Source organism: Chiroxiphia lanceolata, chromosome 7 (genome assembly GCF_009829145.1).
Source record: "Chiroxiphia lanceolata isolate bChiLan1 chromosome 7, bChiLan1.pri, whole genome shotgun sequence".
Lineage (NCBI taxonomy): Eukaryota > Metazoa > Chordata > Aves > Passeriformes > Pipridae > Chiroxiphia > Chiroxiphia lanceolata.
Window position 1 is genome coordinate 1,342,644 of NC_045643.1, and position 21,752 is coordinate 1,364,395.

Consider the following 21,752-nt stretch of genomic DNA (forward strand, 5'->3'; position numbering starts at 1 on the left):
TATTTGTCTTTATCTGAGCAAAAAGAACTCTTTCTCCCTCTTCATCCTGCCATTAAAAAGCCTTCCAAGGATATTCCCAATTTAAAATAACATCTTGTCAAATCCCTGTTTTCTTCCTGGAAGGCAACACTTTGCTCCAAGGTGGAAGTCGGGTTATCCCAACGTTCCCAAGCCTGATCTCTTCCTTAGGCAGAGAACCTGGAGCTGGGGACGGAGCGACATTAAATATTAATTAAGTTTCCAGGCTCCTGGAAAATTGCCTTTTCCAGCCATTCCTGGTGTCTTTGCTCGGAGAGTGCAGCTCTTTGGGCAACATACTTCGGAGCTGCTCACAACCCTTTATTTCAGGAGTTTTTGGGAAGCTCACGGGACTCCATGTGCACACCTTCAGTCCATAACTTTAACGGGAAGCTTTTTTTTCATCTCACTCCAACGTTGGGCACGATAATCCATTATCAAGTGACCTTTTGAAATCTCAACCAGCTCCTTTGAAAAACATCCCCCCCCCCCAATCTTTCTATTGATTTGAATGTAAAATAACTCTTTGAAGTTTGCAATTTATAGTCCCCCGAGAGTCAGAAAGTGAAGGGAATGGGTCATATATCCTATTTTTTCCCCCCCTTCTTTCCTTGCTTTAGCCCCCTGAGACAATTCATGCCTTCAAGGCAGCACCTTGTTATTCCACCCCATCGAATGCCACGTTGCATTTGCCGGGGATCAAACCAGGAGATGAAGGAAAGATAAGAAAATTGGCCATAATGAACTCCAGAAGCAGGAGGCATTTTCACCGTGAACTTGGAAACTCTGCAGTGGAGAGCTGAGCTTTAATTCAAACCAGTCCCGGTGCCAAACTGGGAAGGCTTTGAAGTCTGGAGAGGAATCAGTGGAAATCCTTTGAGCCAGGCAAAGATACTGATAGACTTTTTCTTTTTTTTTTTTTTTTAAGCCTTAACTCTTCACATTCCTGCCTATTTTTGGCGGGGGGGGGGGGAAAGTCCTTTTTCTGCGTAAAACGAGCAGAATGAAAGCGAGCGACCCACTCGATGGTTTTATTTCAGGGCGAACCAACGTGTGGGTTTGAGAAATGAAAACAACGGAGCTCATTGTCCATAGAAATGAGGGAATAAATAATTCCTAATGAAATCACTCATCCCCACACTGCAAACCTGTTTTGGGGGTTTATATCAGTGATTTTCCTGCTATTATTTCTCCTCCAAATATTGGCTCCCCCCTCTTGCAGTGGGGTCACGGAATCTCTCCTGACCTCTGGATGCTCCTTAATCCCACCAGGATGTTCCAAAAGTGAGAACAAGGGTTGAAAATGTGCCTTTCCCTGCACTTTGTCCTTGTTATCTTCATAACCCAGGGCTGAAATCACCGCCTCAGGGTTGGAGTGGTGGCATTTTTTAGGGGGGGACACAGGGTGGAGATTCCAGAAGGGATTCAGGGAATTTTCTGGGAGCTTGGAGCAACTCCACTCCATCCCAATTTTGGGCTGAACTCGCCCCCAAAATATGTGGGCAACCCAAATTGCAGAGCTTAGGGAGAAATGTATTCAACCTTAAAGGGAAAAATTCAGGGCATGTTATTCCCAAAATCATCAACTCATCCAGACTTTCCTGCTGTCTGTTACTCCGTTGTTCTAGAAACAAACAGTTGAAAAAGACTTGGAGGGTTTTCTGACCAGGATGTGTCGTTCCCTGATATTTTATACAAGCAGGAGTGGTGTTTCCTTCCCCAAATCCTCCCCAGGAACTCTCAGCTGAGAGACCTGCAGGAAAAGCGGGAAAACTCCGACTGGTTCCTTGTTCCACGGCAACAGCAATTAGTGGAATTAAATTGTATTATCTGCTGGCATTTCCCTGGGAATTTGCTGCAGGAAAGTTTTCCTGGTGATTGGAGTGGATTTTTGCTCCTGTCCGAGGTCTCCTCCCCAGTTAGAATTCCATACCCAGCTCAACTTTTGTTTCAAACACCTAAAGCGCAAGGAAAAGCCGGGACTGTCGGGAAGATCCTGCAAAAAAAAAAGCATTAAATGAGTGCAGGAACCAATTCTGGGGGGGATTTTGGTTTTCCCTGGGAGCCATAAAGCGGGAATAAGGAGCAGGAGCGGGGGGAACGATGATGGTTTTGCCTGGATCGGTTGTTTCTGTGTTTTCAATTTCATGCTCTTCTGACACTGATTTTATCCCCAAATTCCTAATCCCTTTGGACATGGAAAATGAGCACGGAGATGGATGCCTGGAGAAAGAAAGGCTGGAATTTTCAGGAGGCTGATCAGCCTTAGGAGCAGTGGATGACATTTTGAGTTATACATACATTTATATATTTACACATTTATTTTTTATATTATTTATATATATATATATACACATACGTTTATGTACAATATACATGACATATATAAATATGTATTTTACATATATAAATATTTTAAATATAAAAATATATAATGGATAATTATAGACACAACATATATAAAATATATGTACATAACATAAATCTATATAATGTGAACATATGTACATAACATATCTAATATATATAGAACATATATAAAATATATATACATAATATAGAAATATACACATGATATATAAAGATATATAAATATATGCAGAATATATTAAAATGTATAGTTATATATATAGAAATATATATTTCTATATATATAATATATATAGATATATATATATATAGTATATATTATAAATATATATAAATATATAAAATATATATAAATATATAAATATATATATAAATATATTATATATAATATATATCTATATATATAATATATCTATGTTATATATAGATATATAATATCTAAATATATGGATAATATATAAAAAAGTATACATATATATATGTAACATATATAAAAATATATGATTTATATAAATAGATGCATAATATATACTTATAGACATATACCCATAACATAAAAATATAGATAATTTATATAAATATATGCATAACATATTGTTAACATATAGAAATATACACATAACATATACGAAATATATTTACATAAATATGTTCATAACATGTAAAAATATATACATAACATATATAATATATGCATAACAAATAAAATACATTTAGACAAAGAGATCCATAATATATAAAACATCTACTTGGCTCATATAAATATACACATAACATGTATGAAAAGATGGCTAATTTATATAAACATGTATAATATACACTTAACATATATAAAATATATTTATATAAATAGATGCATACTATATAAAAATATATACTTTGCACATATAAATATATATAAAAAATATAATTATACAGATAGATGCATACTGTATGAAAATATATCCTTAGACATATAAATATACACATAACATCTATAAAAATATGTATTTGCATACATACATGCATAACATATAAAAATATATACTTAAAATAGAGAAATATACTCATATATAAAAATATTTGTATAAATAGATGCATAATATATAAAAATATGTGCTTAACATATATATACACATAACATGTGTGGAATATAGATAATTTATATAAATAGGTGTATATTATATATTTAACTTATATAAATATACACATAATATATGAAAATGTATTTATATAAATATATATTATATATATTAATGTAGATAATGTATATTTTATTTATAAATTATATATCATTTTTAAAAATATATACTTAGCACATACATATAACACATCTAAAATATATATTTTGTACAAATAGATGCATAATATATAAAAATATATCCTTAGCACATATAAATATCCACAGAACTATATAAAAATATAGATAAAACATATATATATATGTGGCCAACAGCGGGAAAAAGGCTCCACTAAAATGCTCAGCCTCCTAAATTTCCCTGATTTCCACGCTGCAGTCGAGCATTTAAACCCCAAATTAATCCTCTCTCGGATTGTTTCACCTGCATATCATTTATTAGGCATTTAATTGGCAGATTGGCTGATGGCAGGCTAAAAATAATTCCTTCAGCCCTCTGGAAAATAGAGCTAAAATTGCATTTATTTTTTTCCTTGCTCCCAAGTGATGGCAGGACACGCTGGGGAGGTTTTGCTGTTTGCAGCCACCAGTTGTCTCTGTTCAGCTTCTTCAAAAAGAAGGATTTAATTTAGTTTAGGCAAGCCAAACAAGCCTCTGAAATTCAGGAAATTTCAATTTCCTTGTGTTTTAAAAAAATTCCACATGGATTGAAGGACTATTCGGTGTTAGGACTATTCGTTCCTCGCTGAAGAACTTTACAGCCAATCCTTAAATGCCCCAATTCCAGGCAAAACCGCTCATCTCCTGGATGATAATTTGAATTTCTGGCTTTTTTTCTGGTCTCCTCAGCAGGGCAAAGCCCTGGGATTGTTTGCAGTTGAATCCCTGTTTTCTCTCGAGGACTTGGCTTTACTGGGATGGATCTGAGCGAAGGGGCTGGTTTTCCGTGAGGATTAGAAAGGAAAAGGCTGGATGAGATGGACCTGAAATGTTGTCCACAGATGGAATCTGGGAAACACATGGGATTTCTTTTCCTTTTTTCCAATTAAAAAGGCAAAATGAGGGAATGCTGCCTCTGGCTCTCCTGGATCAAGTTTTATGTCCAGCTGCTTTTATGGGTATGGAGCATCAACATGGGCTGTGGCTTTGGAATATTGATCTCTTTACTCTCATATCCAGGGACAGGAGCCGAGGGAACGGCTGGAGCTGTGCCAGGGCAGGTTTAGGTTGGATCTCAGGAAAAGGTTCTTCCTTTAGAAGGTGGCTGGGGACTGACCAGGCTCCTCAGGGAAGTATCAAGAGCTCCAGGAACGTTTGGACAGCACCCTCAGGGACAGGGTGGGATCGTTGGGGTGTCTGTGCAGGACCAGGAGTGGGACTGGATGATCCTGGTGGGATCAGGAGTTTCTGTGGTTCTGAAATTCGGAGAAAATCAGAAGCAAGAGCAGCCCTTGAGAGTTTGAGTGGGAGTCAGGGGGGAAGGGAGAGGCTTGAAGTCTGGATTTGGGGGAGTGCTCTTGGCTTGGGATGTGTTTGGACGGTCAGTGGGCACAGACTGTCCATCTAGACCTCTTGGAAAGGGAGCCAGGGGACCTGGGACACGTTTCTTAAAACTCTGAGGGACCTGCCAGCAACACACAGCACCTCTTGGAATTGCTCCCAGTTGGAGGTACATGCTGGAGTAACCACTTGTGGCTGCGCCGCAGAAAACTCTGGACATCCTCAAAGCAACTTCTTCTGAGCCCTGCTTTACTTTGAACCAACAACTGCTGCTTGTCCTCTCCTAAAATTCTCCCCCCCAGGGCTCAGGGTTAACCCTCGGGGCAGGGCTGGGCTGGAGAAGGCACCTCCAAACCACTGTCAGCCCCTGGGGACCTCCAGTCAAGGATCACCAACTATCCCTGTTCCTCTGGAGCCTTTGTCCTGGGCCATCAGTGGATGCCCATGGCAGGGGGTTTGGAATGAGATGGTCTGTAAGGTCCCTCCCAACCCAAAGCATTCCATGATTCTATGAGCTGTCCTGTGGCCAAGAATCCTTAAGGATCCACAGTCCTGTGTGTTGCTCTGTCCCCACACCTTGGTGATCCCACACTTCCAACACCTGGCAGCTCCCATGGCATGAGAACCCTGGGGGAAAAAATAAATCTGATGATTTTAGGAGTTCTCCTTTAGCTGGGAATTAAAGGGCTCAGCAGGACTTCGAAGTTCAAGGAGAATAAAACCCTTGACCGTGTGTGCTGGGTTTGGAAGTGCTCCTCCAGTCCTTGGTGAGGGAGGTGGGTTCTATGGATTTATGGTGGACTTTAGGAGTGTCCTGGTAGCATTTGGACCATCCCAGCACGGAACAGGCCTCTCTGGGCTCTGTTTCAGAGCATCCCTTAATGACTCTATTCAGTAAAGCAACTTTCTCGTGCCTGCAAAGATATTTATGGGTTCCTGCTTTGGGATGTGAATCAAACCACTTCAGTTCATGCCGTAGGAGGTTATAATGGAAAAAGAACATACTTTGGAAAATGCATCTTGAGGTGGGGAACGGGATGTTTGCAGCTTCTTGTTGGTTTTGAGGAGAAGTTGTGGTGTTTGAAGAGAGAGAAACCAGAGGGAAAAGGTCTTTTGGTGAGAAACCACAGGCACAGACCCCTTGTTTCATTTACATACCTCTGGACAGTCAGTAGTTTATGGATGCTGAGCAATTCCATCCATTTTTTAGTGGATAAAATGTCAGAGGATGGAGAACTGGCACTGGGAGAGGTGTCTTTGGGTGGGGAACCAGTTCAGAGAGGTGTATTTGGGTGGGACATTTGCATTTTAAAGCTTTTTTTTGCTCCGTGGGACATCCCCAACCTTTCATTTCATGGGAAATGAAAAGTTTAACAAGGAAAAGAGAAACCACTTTGCCAAACCTGAAGGAGATATTTTGAAGGAGGACACGGAGACAGTGCCATGAACTGACTTTTTCCAGGTGGATTTGCAGCCTGTGCCAGATGCCTTCTCATTTCCTCCTTATTCCCATGCATGTAGAGCAGGATATGATCCCAAATGGGAAGCACAAGTTATTACAACTCGTTTCCCAACTCACAACACGAGGATGTTGGTGGAAGAAACCACAGCCAGCACAACGTGTTCTGCTCTCACCTCGGAGGAAAACAGGAGCTGGGCTTTGCTGCCATGGAATAACACTCCCAGCCTGGAGAATTAAGAGGGTTTAAACATTCCTGCCTTTGTTCAGGAGCCCAACTGATGTGTTCCATGGTTCCTTTGTGCTGCAGGACCGTGGTCATGCCCATTGCCAACGAGTTTGCCCCGGATGTGGTGCTGGTGTCGTCCGGTTTCGACGCAGTGGAAGGACATCCCACGCCCCTGGGAGGGTATAACCTGTCAGCAAAATGTAAGTTGGGGCTTGGCAAGAGCAGGGAGCCAAAACTGGGGCCAATTGCTGCTCTACAGTATTCCTAAATTTTACATTTTGGGATTTAACTTCAGATCTTTCATTGCAGCAGCAAAACTTTCAACCTTTTTCTTTGAATTTTCGTGGGGTTTTATTTTACAATATATATTTACCTTTTTCTTTTTTTTTTTAAGCATTGCATATTTCAATTTGGAGTGCAAATTATATTTATATAATTTTATTTATTTATAATATTATAAATATTATAAAACATTTGTAGACACGTCTCTGCAGAAAACAGCTGCTGAATTGCAGAGTTAGGCTGGGTTTCATGCAAAATTGCAGAAGTACCAGCTGTAAACACTCACTTTCAATGCTACCACGAGGCCATTTCTTCCTCCAGGACCCCTTATTAAAATTTGGAGCTGAATATTTTTGTTCTCCACCTTTGAAGCAATTGCAGAGACCCACAAGAATCTCCTTTTTGCTTTGGATCCGGGATGTCTTTGGGAGATGCACTGAAATCCCCCCTCCTTGGTTATGCTGGGTTTACCTGGCACTGTTTCATTCCAGTGAATCCAGGAGACAGTTTTTTCTTGCAAAAAGGATTTTATTATTATTTTTTAAGAGTTTGTGTCAGCCAGGAAAGTTGTTCTCTCCACTGAACTTCAAAAACCTCGTGAGGGAGCTGAACCTATAAACTTTATATAAGAATAAAGTGAAATAGATTTACAAGAGACAAGTTATTCGAGATCTCCAGAAACACTTGGGAATGAGAAGCTCTTGTTTACCTGCTGCTTGAATTTCCCATGGTTTGCTCCTCTCCCAAAGCAGTGAATCATTTTATCTGCCTGTTAATTTGTTAATTTGCCAATTCTGCAGGACACAAAGCAGGGAGATGGAGGGGAGAAGTTCCCTGACTTTTCTTTTGTTTGGCTTCTGGGATTTTTTCCGAGGGGGAAGGTTGCTTTGAGGACACGTTTTTTAAATCCTCCCAGCTTGGGTCTGTTTTGTTTAAAGGGGAGAGAAATGTATTGTGTGTCATCTGATCAAAGTGCCGGGTGCCCCTGGAATTTTTATAGCATATTCTATAGGGGAAGAGCTGTCTGCTGAGAACGAGATGTCAGATATCTCTGGGGCACTGCAGTGCTGCTATTCCAGCTGAAATATTCCTGATTCCCCCTCCTCCTCCCTCCCCTTCCACTGCTCCCACTTGGTGTCTCCTGAACCACTGCTCCAACTCGGCGTCTCCCAAAGCAGGGCCACAATCTGCCTCTTTCCCTCCTTCCCAAGGGAATATTCCCTGCTGGGGCGCTGAGGGGTGACAGGGAGGATGGTGGGATAAGCTCCTGGAGATCCACCCAGGGAACTGTGGCTGGAATTAAAACCCAGCCTGGCTCACATTATGCACTGAGTCCTTTCGGACTGAACTCCCAAAGCAGGGCCAAAATCCACCTCTTTCCCTCCTTCCCAAGGGAATATTCCCTGCTGGGGTGCTGAGGGAGGATGGTGGTGCTCTGGAGATCCGTCCAGCTCTGGAATTAAAACCCAGCCTGGCTCACATTATGCGCCGAGTCCTTTCAAATCCCCGGTGGGTTTTTAATATGATGTAATTCCTCTCTCTAATTCTTTGATCCGCCGCCAGGAGCCCCATTCCAGGCACAACCTTTGCCCTTCTCCTGCATTTGCTCTGTTCCCTCCTCCAGGCTTCGGGTACCTGACAAAGCAGCTGATGGGCCTGGCCGGGGGCCGGGTGGTCCTGGCCCTCGAGGGCGGCCACGACCTGACCGCCATCTGCGACGCCTCCGAGGCCTGCGTGGCTGCTCTGCTGGGCAACGAGGTACAGGGACACTGCACACAGGGACACTGCACACAGGGACACTGCATGCTGGGACACCGGCTTGGGGCACGGGGGATCTGCTGCAGGGCTCTGCAGAGCGACCTGCACAGGCTGGAGACATGGGCCAAATCCAACGGGATGAGGTTCAACCAGGCCAAGTGCCGGGTCCTGCCCTTTGGCCACAACAACCCCTGGCAGCTCCAGGCTGGGGACAGAGTGGGGGGACAGAGAGGGACCTGGGGGTGATGGTGACAGCGGCTGGACATGAGCCAGGGGTGCCCAGGTGGCCTTCTTGGCATCATTTGATGGCACCTGGGCTGGGTCGGGAACAGTGTGGCAGCAGGACCAGGGAGGTGATTCTTGGCATCATTCCATGGCATCCTGGCCTGGATCAGGAAGAGTGTGGCAGCAGGACCAGGGAGGTGACTCTGCCCCAGGACTGGGCACTGGTGAGGCCTCACCTGGAGTGCTGTGTCCAGTTCTGGGCCCTCAGTTGAGGAAGGACATGGAGGGGCTGGAGCAGGTGCAGAGAAGAGCAGCGAGGCTGGGGAAGGGACTGGAGCAAAGGAACTGGAGCACAAGTGCTGTGAGGAGAGGCTGAGGGAGCTGGGGTTGTTGAGCCTGGAGAGGAGGAGGCTCAGGGGAGACCTCCTCACTCTCTGCAACTCCCTGACAGGAGGGGGAGCTGGGGGGGTCGGGCTCTTCTCCCAGGAACCAGCAGTAGGACAAGAAGGCACAGCCTTGAGCTGCACCAGGGGAGGTTTAGGTTGGACACTGGGAAGAAATTCTTCCCGGAGGGAGGGATCAGACCTTGGAATGGGCTGCCCAGGGAGGGGTGGAGTCACCGTCCCTGGAGGTGTTTAAGGACAGACTGGATGTGGCATCAGTGCCATGGGCTGGGTGACAAAGTGATGTTGGGGCAAAGATTGGACTCGATGATCTCAGAGGCCTTTACCAGCCTGGTTGATCCTGGTAAAACCACCTTCCTTGGATTTGGGCAGCTCATCCCCAAAACAGCCAACCCGCCAAAGTTTTGGCATCGCTTTGGGTCCTTCTGACACTCATTGATTTAAAGAGTGTTTTTTATATAAAAGCTACCTGTGCTTGGCAGTCTGAATTAGAAAGAGTGAAGCAGCTAAAAACTGATTTTTTGGGTTGATCTAAATAACTTGCTTTGTGCTTTTTGAAAAATAACTATTTTAATTTATTTCTGAATTCATCCTCCAAACCTTCCCTTCTCTTTGTTCCCCTCTCTAGACCCATTGCTTGCTTGGCACTGTTTGCAGTTGTGTTTTGCCCTTGGAGTTAGATTTTGTATTTTCTGCATGTTGCTGTGTAGGAAGAGGCTCAGCTGTGTCAGAGAAACTGGCTGGAAAAGCCAGGAGGTGTGGTTGCAAGATAAGGGCAAGACAGAGAAATACACCAAGGAATTACAGGGTTTGGATTCTGGGAAGCTCAGGGTATTTTCCTGCAGAGGAAACTTTAGGTACTTCAGCTTTTCTGTCTTTTTTCCTCCCACACTTTCAGTGTCAGTAGGATTAAGGAAGAAATGCTACGTCTGCAGATCTTTTAAACCTCTCCAGGGATGGTGACTCCACCACTGCCCTGGTCCCCATCCCTGGAAGTGTCCAAGGCCAGGTTGGATGGGGCTTGGAGCACCCTGGGCTAGTGGAAGGTGTCCCTTCCCATGGCAGGGGGTGGAATGAGATGAGCTTCGAGGTCCCTTCCAACCCAAACCATTCCACAATTCCGTGAGATTTTTTTGCATCAGCCACCTCTCTTAAGCCAAGTTGTCACCACAGACAATTCTTCTGGCTCCATCCACCTTTGAGAGCAGCTGTCTCTAGTGGCAGAATGCACTTTGAAAAGGAAACAGTGGGAATAACACCTGAAGGATGTAATTCCTCCTGGGATGCAGGGGGTGACTGCACCATGGTGTGAGGATCTGCCTGCAGTAAGTGCTTGAGCCAAGCAATGGAGATGTTTTGGGAAGTGTGAGGCTGTGGGGAGATCCCAGCATTCCCAATACCTTGGATATTATCAGCAGCCTGAGTGGTTTCATTGAACCGGGTGAGAGGTAAAAAACACAGAATTTTTTAATCACAGCTCTAAGACACTTGAAAATACTTCAAGCTAGACCTGTTCTCGTTTGTCCTAGGTGGGCTGTAAGGCTGTGCAGATATCAGGCCAATATCCCCCTGACTTACCCACACATCAAAAAGCAGGAAACACGAGTTTTATCACGGCCTTTCCTCAAATCTCTTTAATGCAGGGAAGTCGGAGGGAGCGGCTGGTGCTTTGTGCCGCGGCCCTTTGATGCAGTTTGATGTACAGCCTGTGAGAGGCTCCTGCCTGCACACACATGGACAGGCAGCTGTGGGAGCTTTGCTGCCTCAGGAACGATCCCAGAGCCGTGTGGGGACTGGTAGGAAATGAGGGGAACGGTGCCAGTCCCCAAAGCGTCTGCGGAGATCAAACCTCCCGCCTCGGAACAGGCGCTATGGAAAAGCAGGAGCCGGCGCGTTTCCAACCGGCCAGGAAATGAAAACGGGGCTTTGGCTGTGCAGCTGAGGGCTGGGCTGTGCAGGGAGGCAGTGCTGGGGCTTGGGAATGGTTGGGCATTGTGAGCACTCGTGTGAAGATGATGGGACATGAGTTGGAAAAGCAGAGGTGGGGTTGGTGCAGGGAGAGAGTTTAATCCAAGCTGGGGGGGTTCACCTGGAGAAGAGAAGGCTCCAGGGAGACCTGAGAGCCCCTTCCAGGGCCTAAAGGGGCTCCAGGAGAGCTGGAGAGGGACTTGGGACAAGGGATGGAGGGACAGGACAAGGGGGAATGGCTTTCCACTGCCAGAGGGCGGGGTTAGATGGGATATTCAGAAGGAATTCCTGGATGGGAGGGTGGGGAGGCCCTGGCTCACTCAGAGAAGCTGTGACTGTCCTTGGATCCCTGGAAGTGTCCAAGGCCAGGTTGGAGCAACCAGGGATCGTGGAAGGTGTCCCTGCCCATGGCAGGGGATGGGATGAGATACTCTTTAATGTCCCTTCCAACCCAGACCATTCCAAGATTCCATGGTTCTGAGCTCTGCTGATGGCAGTTCAGACCACGAAGCCACTGTTCATGACCCAAAGCAGCCCCTGCCAGCCCCTGCCAGCAGTGCTGGAGGGCAGGGCAACCACAGAGAGCTGCTCCCTCCATCAGGGGCATCACCAGCCTTCTGCCTGTTCCCAGGGAGTGACGTTGGATCCTCTGGAGCAGGGATGCCACCATGGGAATTGCCAGTGGTGGGCAGTGAGGTGGGAAGCACGTGCAGGGTGACGTGGTCCGGCAGCCCAGCAGCTCTCACCATGCTGCCTGTCCCTGCTGTAAATGCTTTGTCCTTGTTTTTCATGTGGAAGTAGTGGAGGTTTGTCTAGGATCAGGCTCTCAAGAAGGTACTTAAAACCTCTGCCTGATGCCCAGAGGTGTTTCCTCCCTTTCCCAGGAGAGCAGTGGCTGAGGCTGTTGTGTGTGAGGGTTATTCCAGGAGGAGGAGAGTGCTCTGGAAGCAGAAACGTGCTTCGGATCGATGTCTGAAAGCTCTTACTTAAACAACTCCTCCAGGAACTGCTTTTGCCTTCCTTTAATGTCAGACAGAAACCAGTTTGGACCAGAACTATTTTTAGAGCAGAGAATTAATAAAAAGTGCAATCCATAATTACTAAATCTGGAATGCAGCAATTCCTGGTGCTCCTGAAGTACCTATGGAATGGCTGCCATGTGCTCATACGAGCAGTCTTGGCTGGAGCTTCTCTTGGCTTTGAGCAGTTAAACTTTGCCATGGATTTCTGGTTTTTTAACTATTAAACCGTGGCTGTTCTTTGCTGGAGAATATCCCTGGTTGGGCCTTGGCTGCTATTTTCAGACAGTGGACATCTCTAGTTTTGGATACTCAGCCTTGGAGGTTTGTTAGGAATTCATGCTCCGAGTGGAGAACCAAGGAGTGTGAAGGTGTTCCCCTCTTCTTGGGTTTTCCTAAAGGAAATCAAAGAAACTCCAAAACAACCCTCTAGCAGTGCTGTCAGGGCCTTTCTCTGGCATGTTCCTGCTGCAGAACAGACTTTGCCAGGGTTGTGACCTCATGGTCTTGACACAGGAGGATGTCCAAGTCTTCTTGTCCTTGATGATGTTTTCTGGCACCAGAAGAGCCCTGACTTGGTGCTCTGCAACACCCACCTCCTGGAAAACACCACGGAGGAGGATGTGCTTTGCAGTTTGGATCTGATTTCCCTTTGTCTATGCTGAGTGAAAGCTGCCAGGGCTGGGATGGATGTGGGCAGAGCTCTCCATCAGGCAGGAGGAAAATATCTCCTGGAAAACAGGAGGAAGTGCTGTCAAGAATGGAAAGGACATTTTGTATCACGTGCAGTGCCAGGACAAGGAGCAATGGCTTCCAGCTGCCAGAGGGCAGGGTTAGATGGGATATTGGGAAGGAATTCTTGTCTGTGAGGGTGGGGAGGCCCTGGCACGGGTTGCCCAGAGAAGCTGTGGCTGCCCCTGGATCCCTGGAAGTGTCCCAGGCCAGGCTGGGCAGGGCTTGGAGCAACCTGAGCTAGTGGAAGGTGTCCTTGCCCATGGCAGGGGGTGGCACTGGATGGGCTTTCAGGTCCCTCACGAGCCAAACCAGTGTGTGATTCCATGATTCAATGATAACATTTCTTTGGTGTTTCTCCTTCCAGCTTGACCCTCTTCCAGAGAAGGTTTTCCAGCAGAGAGCCAACGCCAACGCGGTGCATTCCATGGAGAAGGTCATCGAGATCCACAGTGAGTACCCCACTGACCCAGCTGGGTCCCTTCTGGGTTGCCCTGGGGGGGCACCTGTTTGCCTTCTCCACATTCTGGCATCTCCGTGTTCCCGTGTCCTGGTTTCCTGGCAGTCACTGCACTGTGAACTGGGTTTGTGCCACCTCAAACTGGTCTGACTGGACCAGCGCGATGCACAGCGAGCAGGTCACTCAGGGCAGTGCTTTGGCCCTCGAGGGGGAATTAGGGAATCAGGGCACAGTTTAGGTTGGAAAGATCTTTAGGATCATCGAGTCCAGCCCTTAATCCAACACTAAATGAGATTAAAACCTCTAAAATCTCTGTAAAGCACAGAGTGTGCTGCAATCAGAACTTACTCTTATTCCTTCAAAAGCAGTTAAGTATCTCTGAACAGCACAACTCTTGTTGGGTGTTGTGGCATCCTAATTAAGGATAGACAGGCATGGAAGTGAAACAGGCTCTCAGGCACAGGGTGGGATTGCTGGGGTGTCCTGTGCAGGGCCACTTGATGGCCTTTGTGGGTCCCTTCCAGCTCAGGATATTCTGGGATTCTGTGAGTGAAATTTGCTGGTATTTCAGGTTTATTCATCCAGGAAGGTTAAAATCACTGCATTGGAGCTTTTCTGGAGAAATTCTTTGGGGGATGGAGTGGAAGAGCCTGAGTAATATGGGAATCCCACTGCTATGTCCTGATATCTTCCCACATCAAACATTTGTGGTTTAAAACTGGAGGGGGGTTGTCTCCCTTTTATAGGGTGAAAAGCTTAAAAGACACCACACTATGGGGTTTTTTTTCCCCCTAAAAATGCCAGATGGGTTTAGAATTTGAATTCCATTTCCAGAAGCTTTTAAGGGACCACTGGCACACCTCAGCAGCACCTTGAGCCAGCCAGTGATACATTGATTTTTTTCTCTTTAAATGAGCACAGCAAATTAAAAGGGGTTTGGAGTAAGACCCTCAGATCTGCTGCCCAGCACAGGAGAAATGGAGATGCTTGAAAACAAGACCCTTCCTCCCCTTGTTCCACCCTCACTGTCTGGGTTCTTGCTTTCAGGTTTTACTGTGGCTTTTTGGGTACCAGGAAATTCCTGGGGGCCAGGAGAATGTCCTTTATTCCCTTCCCTCTGGTGTTTCCAATGAAAAAGGGTGGCAAACTGCCTGCATAAAAAAAAAAAATCCATCGAAGGTTGAAGCTTGGACTTGATGATCTTGGAGGTCTTTTCCAACCTTCATGGTTCTAAATCCAACTTGGACTTCTTTAGTTTTAGGGAATTTGCCCAGAAAAAGCATGTGGGAGTTAGGAACTGAATACAGGTGTCCAGTCTAGGTCTGGACTGAATCCTTCCCTCTCCAGTGTTTGTCCTTAGGTCTGGAGGTTTCTGAGGGTTTTGATGTGAGAAAGGAAAGGAAATTTCAGGAAAGGAAATTTCAGGAAAGGGAAGGGAAGGGAAGGGAAGGGAAGGGAAGGGAAGGGAAGGGAAGGGAAGGGAAGGGAAGGGAAGGGAAGGGAAGGGAGGGAAGGGAAGGGAAGGGAAGGGAAAAGGGGGAAGGTTATTATTTGAGCACCATGAAGTGAGAGCAGGCAGGGCTCAAAGTCACATGGGTGTGATGAGCGTTCCCCGGGTGGATCTGAGTGGGCTGGTGGGTCTGGGAAAGCAGGAGCTGTGATGGGGCAGGAACCCTGATGTCCCTGTTGTCCCCTGTCCCCCAGGCAAGTACTGGCACTCCCTGCAGCGTTCTGCCTCACAGTGGGCTATTCCCTGGTGGAGGCACAGAAGTGTGAGAACGAGGAGGCAGAGACGGTGGACGGCCATGGCCTCGCTGTCCGTGGGCGTGAAGCCGGCGGAGAAGAGGTGAGCTGCTTCCCTTCCCACCTCCCATCCCACCCCTTCTGGGCTCATCCTCTCCTTCTGCATTCCCTGTCCTCCATGAATTCCTAAACCCCTCCTGGGTCGTGGGCTCGGTGTGTGCTCCCCATGCCTGGCCCTGCTGCTCCCGCCAGAGCCCGGCGTGGGTTTGGGCCACGAGGGGGAATTGATCTTGCTGCAGGAAATGGGAATGTTGCACAGGGGCTGACCACTGACAGGACCCCAGGGAATGGCCTGGAGTTGTGTCAGGGTGGGTTTAGAAAAAGGTTCTTCCCAGAGGGTGGTGGGGCACTGAACAGGCTCCCCAGGGCAGTGGGACGCAGCACCAAGGCTGCCAGAGCTCCAGGAGTGAGAACAGATTGTCCAAACACCCTTCTCAGGGGCGAGTTTTGATTCCAGGTGAGCCAGCTGATCCCAGCCCGGCAGGTAGGAAGGTCATGGGAATGTCACGGGTGAAACTTGGCACCACTTTGTCCAGCTCTGCCTGTGCTCAACCCTCTTTTTCTCTCTTCCCTCCCTTCCCCATCCTGCCTGGCTGTGAATCCCCTCAGACCTGAGGACGAACCTATGGAAGAGGAACCTCCCCTGTAGCATTAACCTTCGAGCTGGAGTTCTCCTGTCTGTTTTGTCTTCGTCTCGAAGCTCTGCCAAGAAGCTTTCTCTTGTTACTCCTGCGTCCTGTCGCGGTTAATTCCAGAACACGGGAAGGACAGCCAGGTGTAAAGCAAGCAACCGACAACAAACCGGAATCTCTGCGTATCTTTGAGTCTCTATTTGCTGAAAAATGCTGGTGAAGAGCAGCAAAGGACTGACAACGTTGGGTGCTCTTCTCTGGTCTCACTGGGAGCGGCACGAGGAACGACGCCTGGAAGTCTTTGGCAGAGTTGCCAAAAAACACACACAAAATATAAAGAAATCAAAGCTTCAACACGAACATACGCGAAAATAAAACAACCTTAACATAAAACTGGTGCTTACAAGCTGATGACCCACAACTGAGCAATCTCCGCTTGAACCCACTCGGCCCATCGTGTAGTTTCATTTCTTGGATATTTTGGAATGGCTCTTGCCTGCCTGGGAGTCAGCGACAGCTCCTGTCGGAACGGGAACTCTGGGAGATGGTGTATTTTTAACGGGGAGGGACAGGGAATGAGGGACTCATCTGACATCTAAAGGAAAAGGGAAGGAGAAAGGGGGAAACGTGAGCCCAGATGGAGTCGGCTTTATGGTCTCCAAAGCCATCTGAAGATGAGTTTGTGCCTTTTTTTCTAATTGATGGATTTGGTGCAGCTGGATTTTCTGAAGTTTGAGGAACAATGCCTTAAGTAAAAAAAAAATAAATAAAACAAAAACAAAACAAACAACAAAACCCACACAGCAGTTCCTGAATATTTTTCCTCTGGTTGGGAAAGCCAAGAACTGCCATCAGGAAGGAAGACTTTTTGGCTTGTGCTGGCATGATGGTGGGAAGCAGGCATCAGCTGAACGGAGCGTCTCCAAAAACTCTCGACAAGTTTGGATTTGTTTTGTTTTCTTTCATTGCTGTTTCAAAAAAAAAAAAAAAAAAAGGAAAAAAAAAAAGAAAAAATAAGGTAGTTGCCAAAAAAAGTGGCAAATACTGTTGGGTCTTGAATTCAACCATTTTTAACAACAAATTTTCCAATGTTTTCTCTCTCTTCTACATTATCTGGCAATTGACTTATCGATTTGGTTGTCGAAGCATGTATTAGACACAACTGCAGGTTTTAAGACTGGAATGCTTTTATTAAAAGCAACTAGCATGAGATATTGCTTAAATTGTTAGGTATAAATATATATGTGTATAATGTATAGTCCAAATGTATTCCAAGCTTAGAAACCGGATTCCTATGAATTATTGAGAAAAATATTTATGATGCATTTCTAGGAAAAAGAAAAAAAAAAGAAATATATGTACTAAATGCATACTCTAACAGTAGCCATTGGAAGCTCCCTAGGGAGAGATTTGGGAATTGGAACGTCCAAGGTGCTTTTGGAAAAGGATCCAGGTTGAAACATGAGGACTTTTCAGGTGACAGGTTGGGAAGTTTTTCAGAAAGCCAACACTTGAGCCACTGGGCAACTACCATAAACATTTGTATTTTAATTAAGGTTTTTAGTTGTGATCCTTTTCTAACAAAGACAAGAAAACAAAGAGTTTTTTTATAGCGAAGACGATGATTTGCCTGTTAATTTTTATATGGATCTTTTCCCGCCCCCCTCCGGAAGCCTTGTTTGTGTGACCTCCGACCTTTCTTTCCCTTTGGCAGGTTTCCTCCCCGACAGCAATAGCATCTAAACCTCCCTCCCTTCCTGCTTTTCTTGCTTGGACACGGATTTTCCTTGGGGTTTTGCCTTTTCCTTTCTGGTTTTCTCTCTTTTTCCTCGACTCTTTTGGACAGTCAGCAGCTTCCTGCAGGCGTGAGGAACCGGGCACACGGACAGAGGTTGATTTTTTTGGGATTGGGTGCGTTTTTTCAAGAATAGGGGGCGTTGGTGAGCTCTTTTGTATCACTGTATATTTCCTCAGTTCTCTTCTAGTAGCTGTGTAGAGAAAATAAGGAATTTCCTTACCTTGACATAGTAGTATCCAATGGGCGATGTCTTTGTCCTCCAAGGATCACGGGAGCCTTGGGACAGCTCGTTGGACGCTCATTCCTGGTGTTTTCTCTCCGCGGACCGACGGATGCCCTCAGACCTCCCACCTCTCTCTTTTTCTCTCCTCTTCTTCCTCTCACTGGTAGGGCTGGAGGTGTTTTTTCCCCCGGGAATGCCGGATGGGAGAGGGCAGCCAGCCCTTCCATGAGAGTTGAGCATCCTAGAGGAGCATCTTGGAGGCGCCGGCGCCGCCTCAGAGCAGTGTAGGACAGCACATCCTGCTCCCAACCCCCACATGCAGCTTCTCCTCAATCCCTGTCATTTTACCATCCCTGTTATTTTATCTGTTCCCGTGATGACTGACGGGGCCGCTTCCAGAACTTCCTCTTTTTCCAGTTCTCCAAGCAGCCGTTTCCATTCCGTTCAGGAGTCACGGGAGGCATTGGAAGTGCAACCCCACGTGTGAGCAAAGGCAAGAGGCTTTTGGTTTATTCCTCCATTTCTAATGCAGTTGAAACACTACAGTAATTGAGTTGTGCAACCAAGTACGTCCGAAAATTCGGAATTTTAAGGACCATCCTCAGTGTATCCTAAAGAGAATCCGCGTGTGAAAACACGACGGACCTGGGGATGGGGCGGGACGGGATTTTTTCCGCCCTCCTCGCTTTGCTGCTGTGACCTAAAATCAATCCCGCTGCCGCGTTTGGTGACTGACTTGGAATTATCCTTGGAATTGTCCTCCCTCTGTGGGCGGTGACCGTGTTCACACCCTCCTTTCTCTTGCCAGCTCTTCCCTGGAAGGTTTTTTTCCCATTTCTCCTCTCGGTCGTGGCAAAGCTTTTTCCTTCCTTTTGGGCCTTCCCAGGAACCCCGGTCTGACCGTGCTGAGCCGGTTCCTTTAGGAAAACTGGAGGAGCTCGTCGGATCCCACCTTCTTTCCTTTCCACCATTTCACTCAGCTTTTTGACAGGGATGGAAAGACTTTTTTCCCGAGACGTCAGAGCTCATCTCCTCCGAACTCCGGGGTGACGTGGATTGTTTGAGCGTCACCCGCTCCCCTGGGGATGCTCTTCCCCGGGGATGCTCTTCCTTGAGGATGCTCTTCCCCGAGGATGCTCTCTGGGGCCGGTTGCAGGCACAGAGAGAGGGGAAGGAGCCCCCATTTTGAGGCTCCCCGGGTTTTTTTCACCTTTTTTGAGCCATTCGCTTCTTCATTTCCGATGACTTTGCCATAGGGCAGGAGCCCGGGATGCTCCCGCATCCCATCGTGGTGCTGCCCGGGGCATCTTTGTACCTGCTTGGGAAGAAAAGGAGCATCTTTAAATCCTCTTGACAGTGAAGTGAGGCCCAGTTTGCAGTACACAACCACCAGGGGGGGCTTTTTTGGGGGGGGCATTGTTGTTTTGGGTTTTTTTTCTTCTTACTTTCGATACAAAACATTCCTTTTTTTATTAGTCACGGTCACGTCTTCATTCCATTCTTCCTTTTGTAAACTTTTTGGGCCCACGTTCTTTTGACGGGCATTGATATATATAAATATATATATAAATATATATGAATATATTTTTTTTAAGTTTCCTACACCTTGAGGTTGCATGGTCTGTAAGGTTGGCATGTCTTTATATTGTATACAGATTTTGCACGCCACACTTGGCAGCTTTGAAAACAATAACAAAAACAAACAAACAAACAAACAAAACAAAAAAATGGTGGTTTGGGGTTGGGTTTTTGATTTTTTGGGGTTTTTTTAAAATTTTTTTGGGTTGGTTTTTGTTTCGTTTCATTTTGGTTTGAGATTTTCTTTTTTCCTCTCGTGGCATTTGCGGAGACTAAAGGTTGGGATGTTGTTGTCACCACACACACACACACACAAAAAGGAAGGAGAGTGGAATTTTTGTTTGTCTCACTGAACTGAATAAGAAATTGTGGTTTTTGTTGTTCAAAAGAGTAACTACAAAGAAAAGCAGACAAAGGACTACTTACACATTTCTCACTTTAAGAAGAAAAGAAAGAAAAAACTAAGACGTTTCTCTAGCACTTGTGACTTACCAATAATAGAGTTTATTGTATTTATGCGGAACCAGTGTTTTTAGGGGGGACTACGCCGAACACACCAAGTAAACTGCCTGTGTCCTGGTTACTCTCGTTATTCTTCTCATTTCCTTTCGTTTGGGTTGGTGTTTCGCTTTGATTTCTCGCCGGGGTGGGGAGGTTGGATGCGACGGACGCGACCCTCGCGTCGGAGCCGCCGATCCCGAGGAGAGCTGCGTGGCTGAGGAGGACTTGAAAGAGTTAACTCTCCAGCACAGCCGAACTTTTGTAAGGAATTACTTTTCCAGGATGTATTAGTGCTCGGTTTCACTTTAAGCAGTCTTGTACTGTGCAACACTGTGGTTTAAAAAACGAGACTTTGCAGCGAAAGGCAAAACGTGTTTCTTCATTGTCGTGAGGTCGGGCTCGTTCTCAGCTCGGCTTCGCTTTGTCTTTGATATTGACGAAAAAATTAAAAAAAAAACCCCACACACACACACACACAAAAAAAAAAAAAAAAGAGAAAAAAAAGTATCCTATTGAAAGAAAATAAATTAACACTTTTCTGTGCTCCATAGTGGAGGCGCTATTTTCCAATTTATGAGGATGACAAACTTATATATATAATATATATATAAAAAGTGGGGGTGGGGAGGGGGGGAAGGGTTGAAACATTATTCACCCGAGAGCTTATTACAGATATGTAGTATCAAAAGTTGTAACTATATTATATTCTACTTTATACCTATACATGCTCAGTATGATGTCACCATTGGTAGCAGCTACGGTTTACGCTGTAATTTAGACAAATTTCACTCTTTATTGTATGGACCCTCCTTTCAGTGATTCTTTGTGCTCATCTTTTAACTTGGTGGAGTTGGAATATTTTTATCATTCTTTTCTTTTTCTTGTTTTGGTTTGTTTTGGTTTTGGTTTTGTTTTTTTTTTTTTGATTGGTTTATTTTTCTCTTTTCTCTTTATTTTTATTTTTCTGGTTTGGTTTTGTTTCGGTTTTGTTTTTTGGTTTTTTTTTTTTTACTGGCCAATGGTGTCTTTCTCTGACAGTACCGACTTCGATTTCAACTTTATTAGGAGTCCAGTATTTTGTACCACATTATGACAACTTGTTATTCTTGTGGTGTAAATAAAAAGAAAAAAGTAATTATAGTACCACCCTGGTTTGTCTTGCTGATCTTCTTTTCAATCCGGTGCTTTTGGTGGGATGGGATGGGTCAGGTCTCAGACAGGTGTCCTTTATCTCATTTATAATGGGCCTTTTTCATCTGTTTTTTTTAATGAATTTCATTCCCCTGTCCCACAGGGGGAAGGTTTGGGATCATATAATGGTTTGGGTTGGAAGGGACCTTAAAGATGATCTTGTTCCAGCTCCTCTGCCATGGGCAGGGGCACCGAATTCTTCAAACTCAATGCAATTAAATTTAAAAAAAAAAAGGGGGTTTTGCTGTGTTTAGAAGGGTGAGGATGCAGACACGGTGCATTTGCGCTCTGTCAAGGCACAATTACCCACTGGTCACCAGCTTCAGATGCCTGCAGGGACAAGAAACCTGCTTCCCATTAAATCAGGAAGGGAATGGGGAGCAATTCCTGAGCTTTTAAAGATGATTAAACCCAGAGTCCTTGAGCAAAGCTTTCAGAATTTCACTCTTCGATTACATGAAGGGAAAAAAAATGATGAAAAAATC

General features: G+C 45.6%; 1 protein-coding gene across 6 annotated transcripts in view; it reads left to right on the forward strand.

Annotated features, from left to right (window-relative positions):
- HDAC4 (histone deacetylase 4) overlaps nucleotides 1–21,752 on the forward strand; it is a 223,999-nt gene that overhangs the window by 174,195 nt on the left and 28,052 nt on the right. For 5 of the 6 annotated variants that reach the window (XM_032692521.1, XM_032692522.1, XM_032692524.1 and 2 more), the window contains one exon: nucleotides 6,775–7,036. In XM_032692521.1, coding sequence (XP_032548412.1) covers nucleotides 6,775–6,961 — 187 coding nt within the window. In that variant the 3' untranslated portion in view covers nucleotides 6,962–7,036. Of the gene's footprint in view, nucleotides 1–6,774; nucleotides 7,037–8,599; nucleotides 8,734–13,448; nucleotides 13,534–21,752 lie in introns of those variants that run through there. The other variant, XM_032692526.1, reaches the window with a different exon arrangement.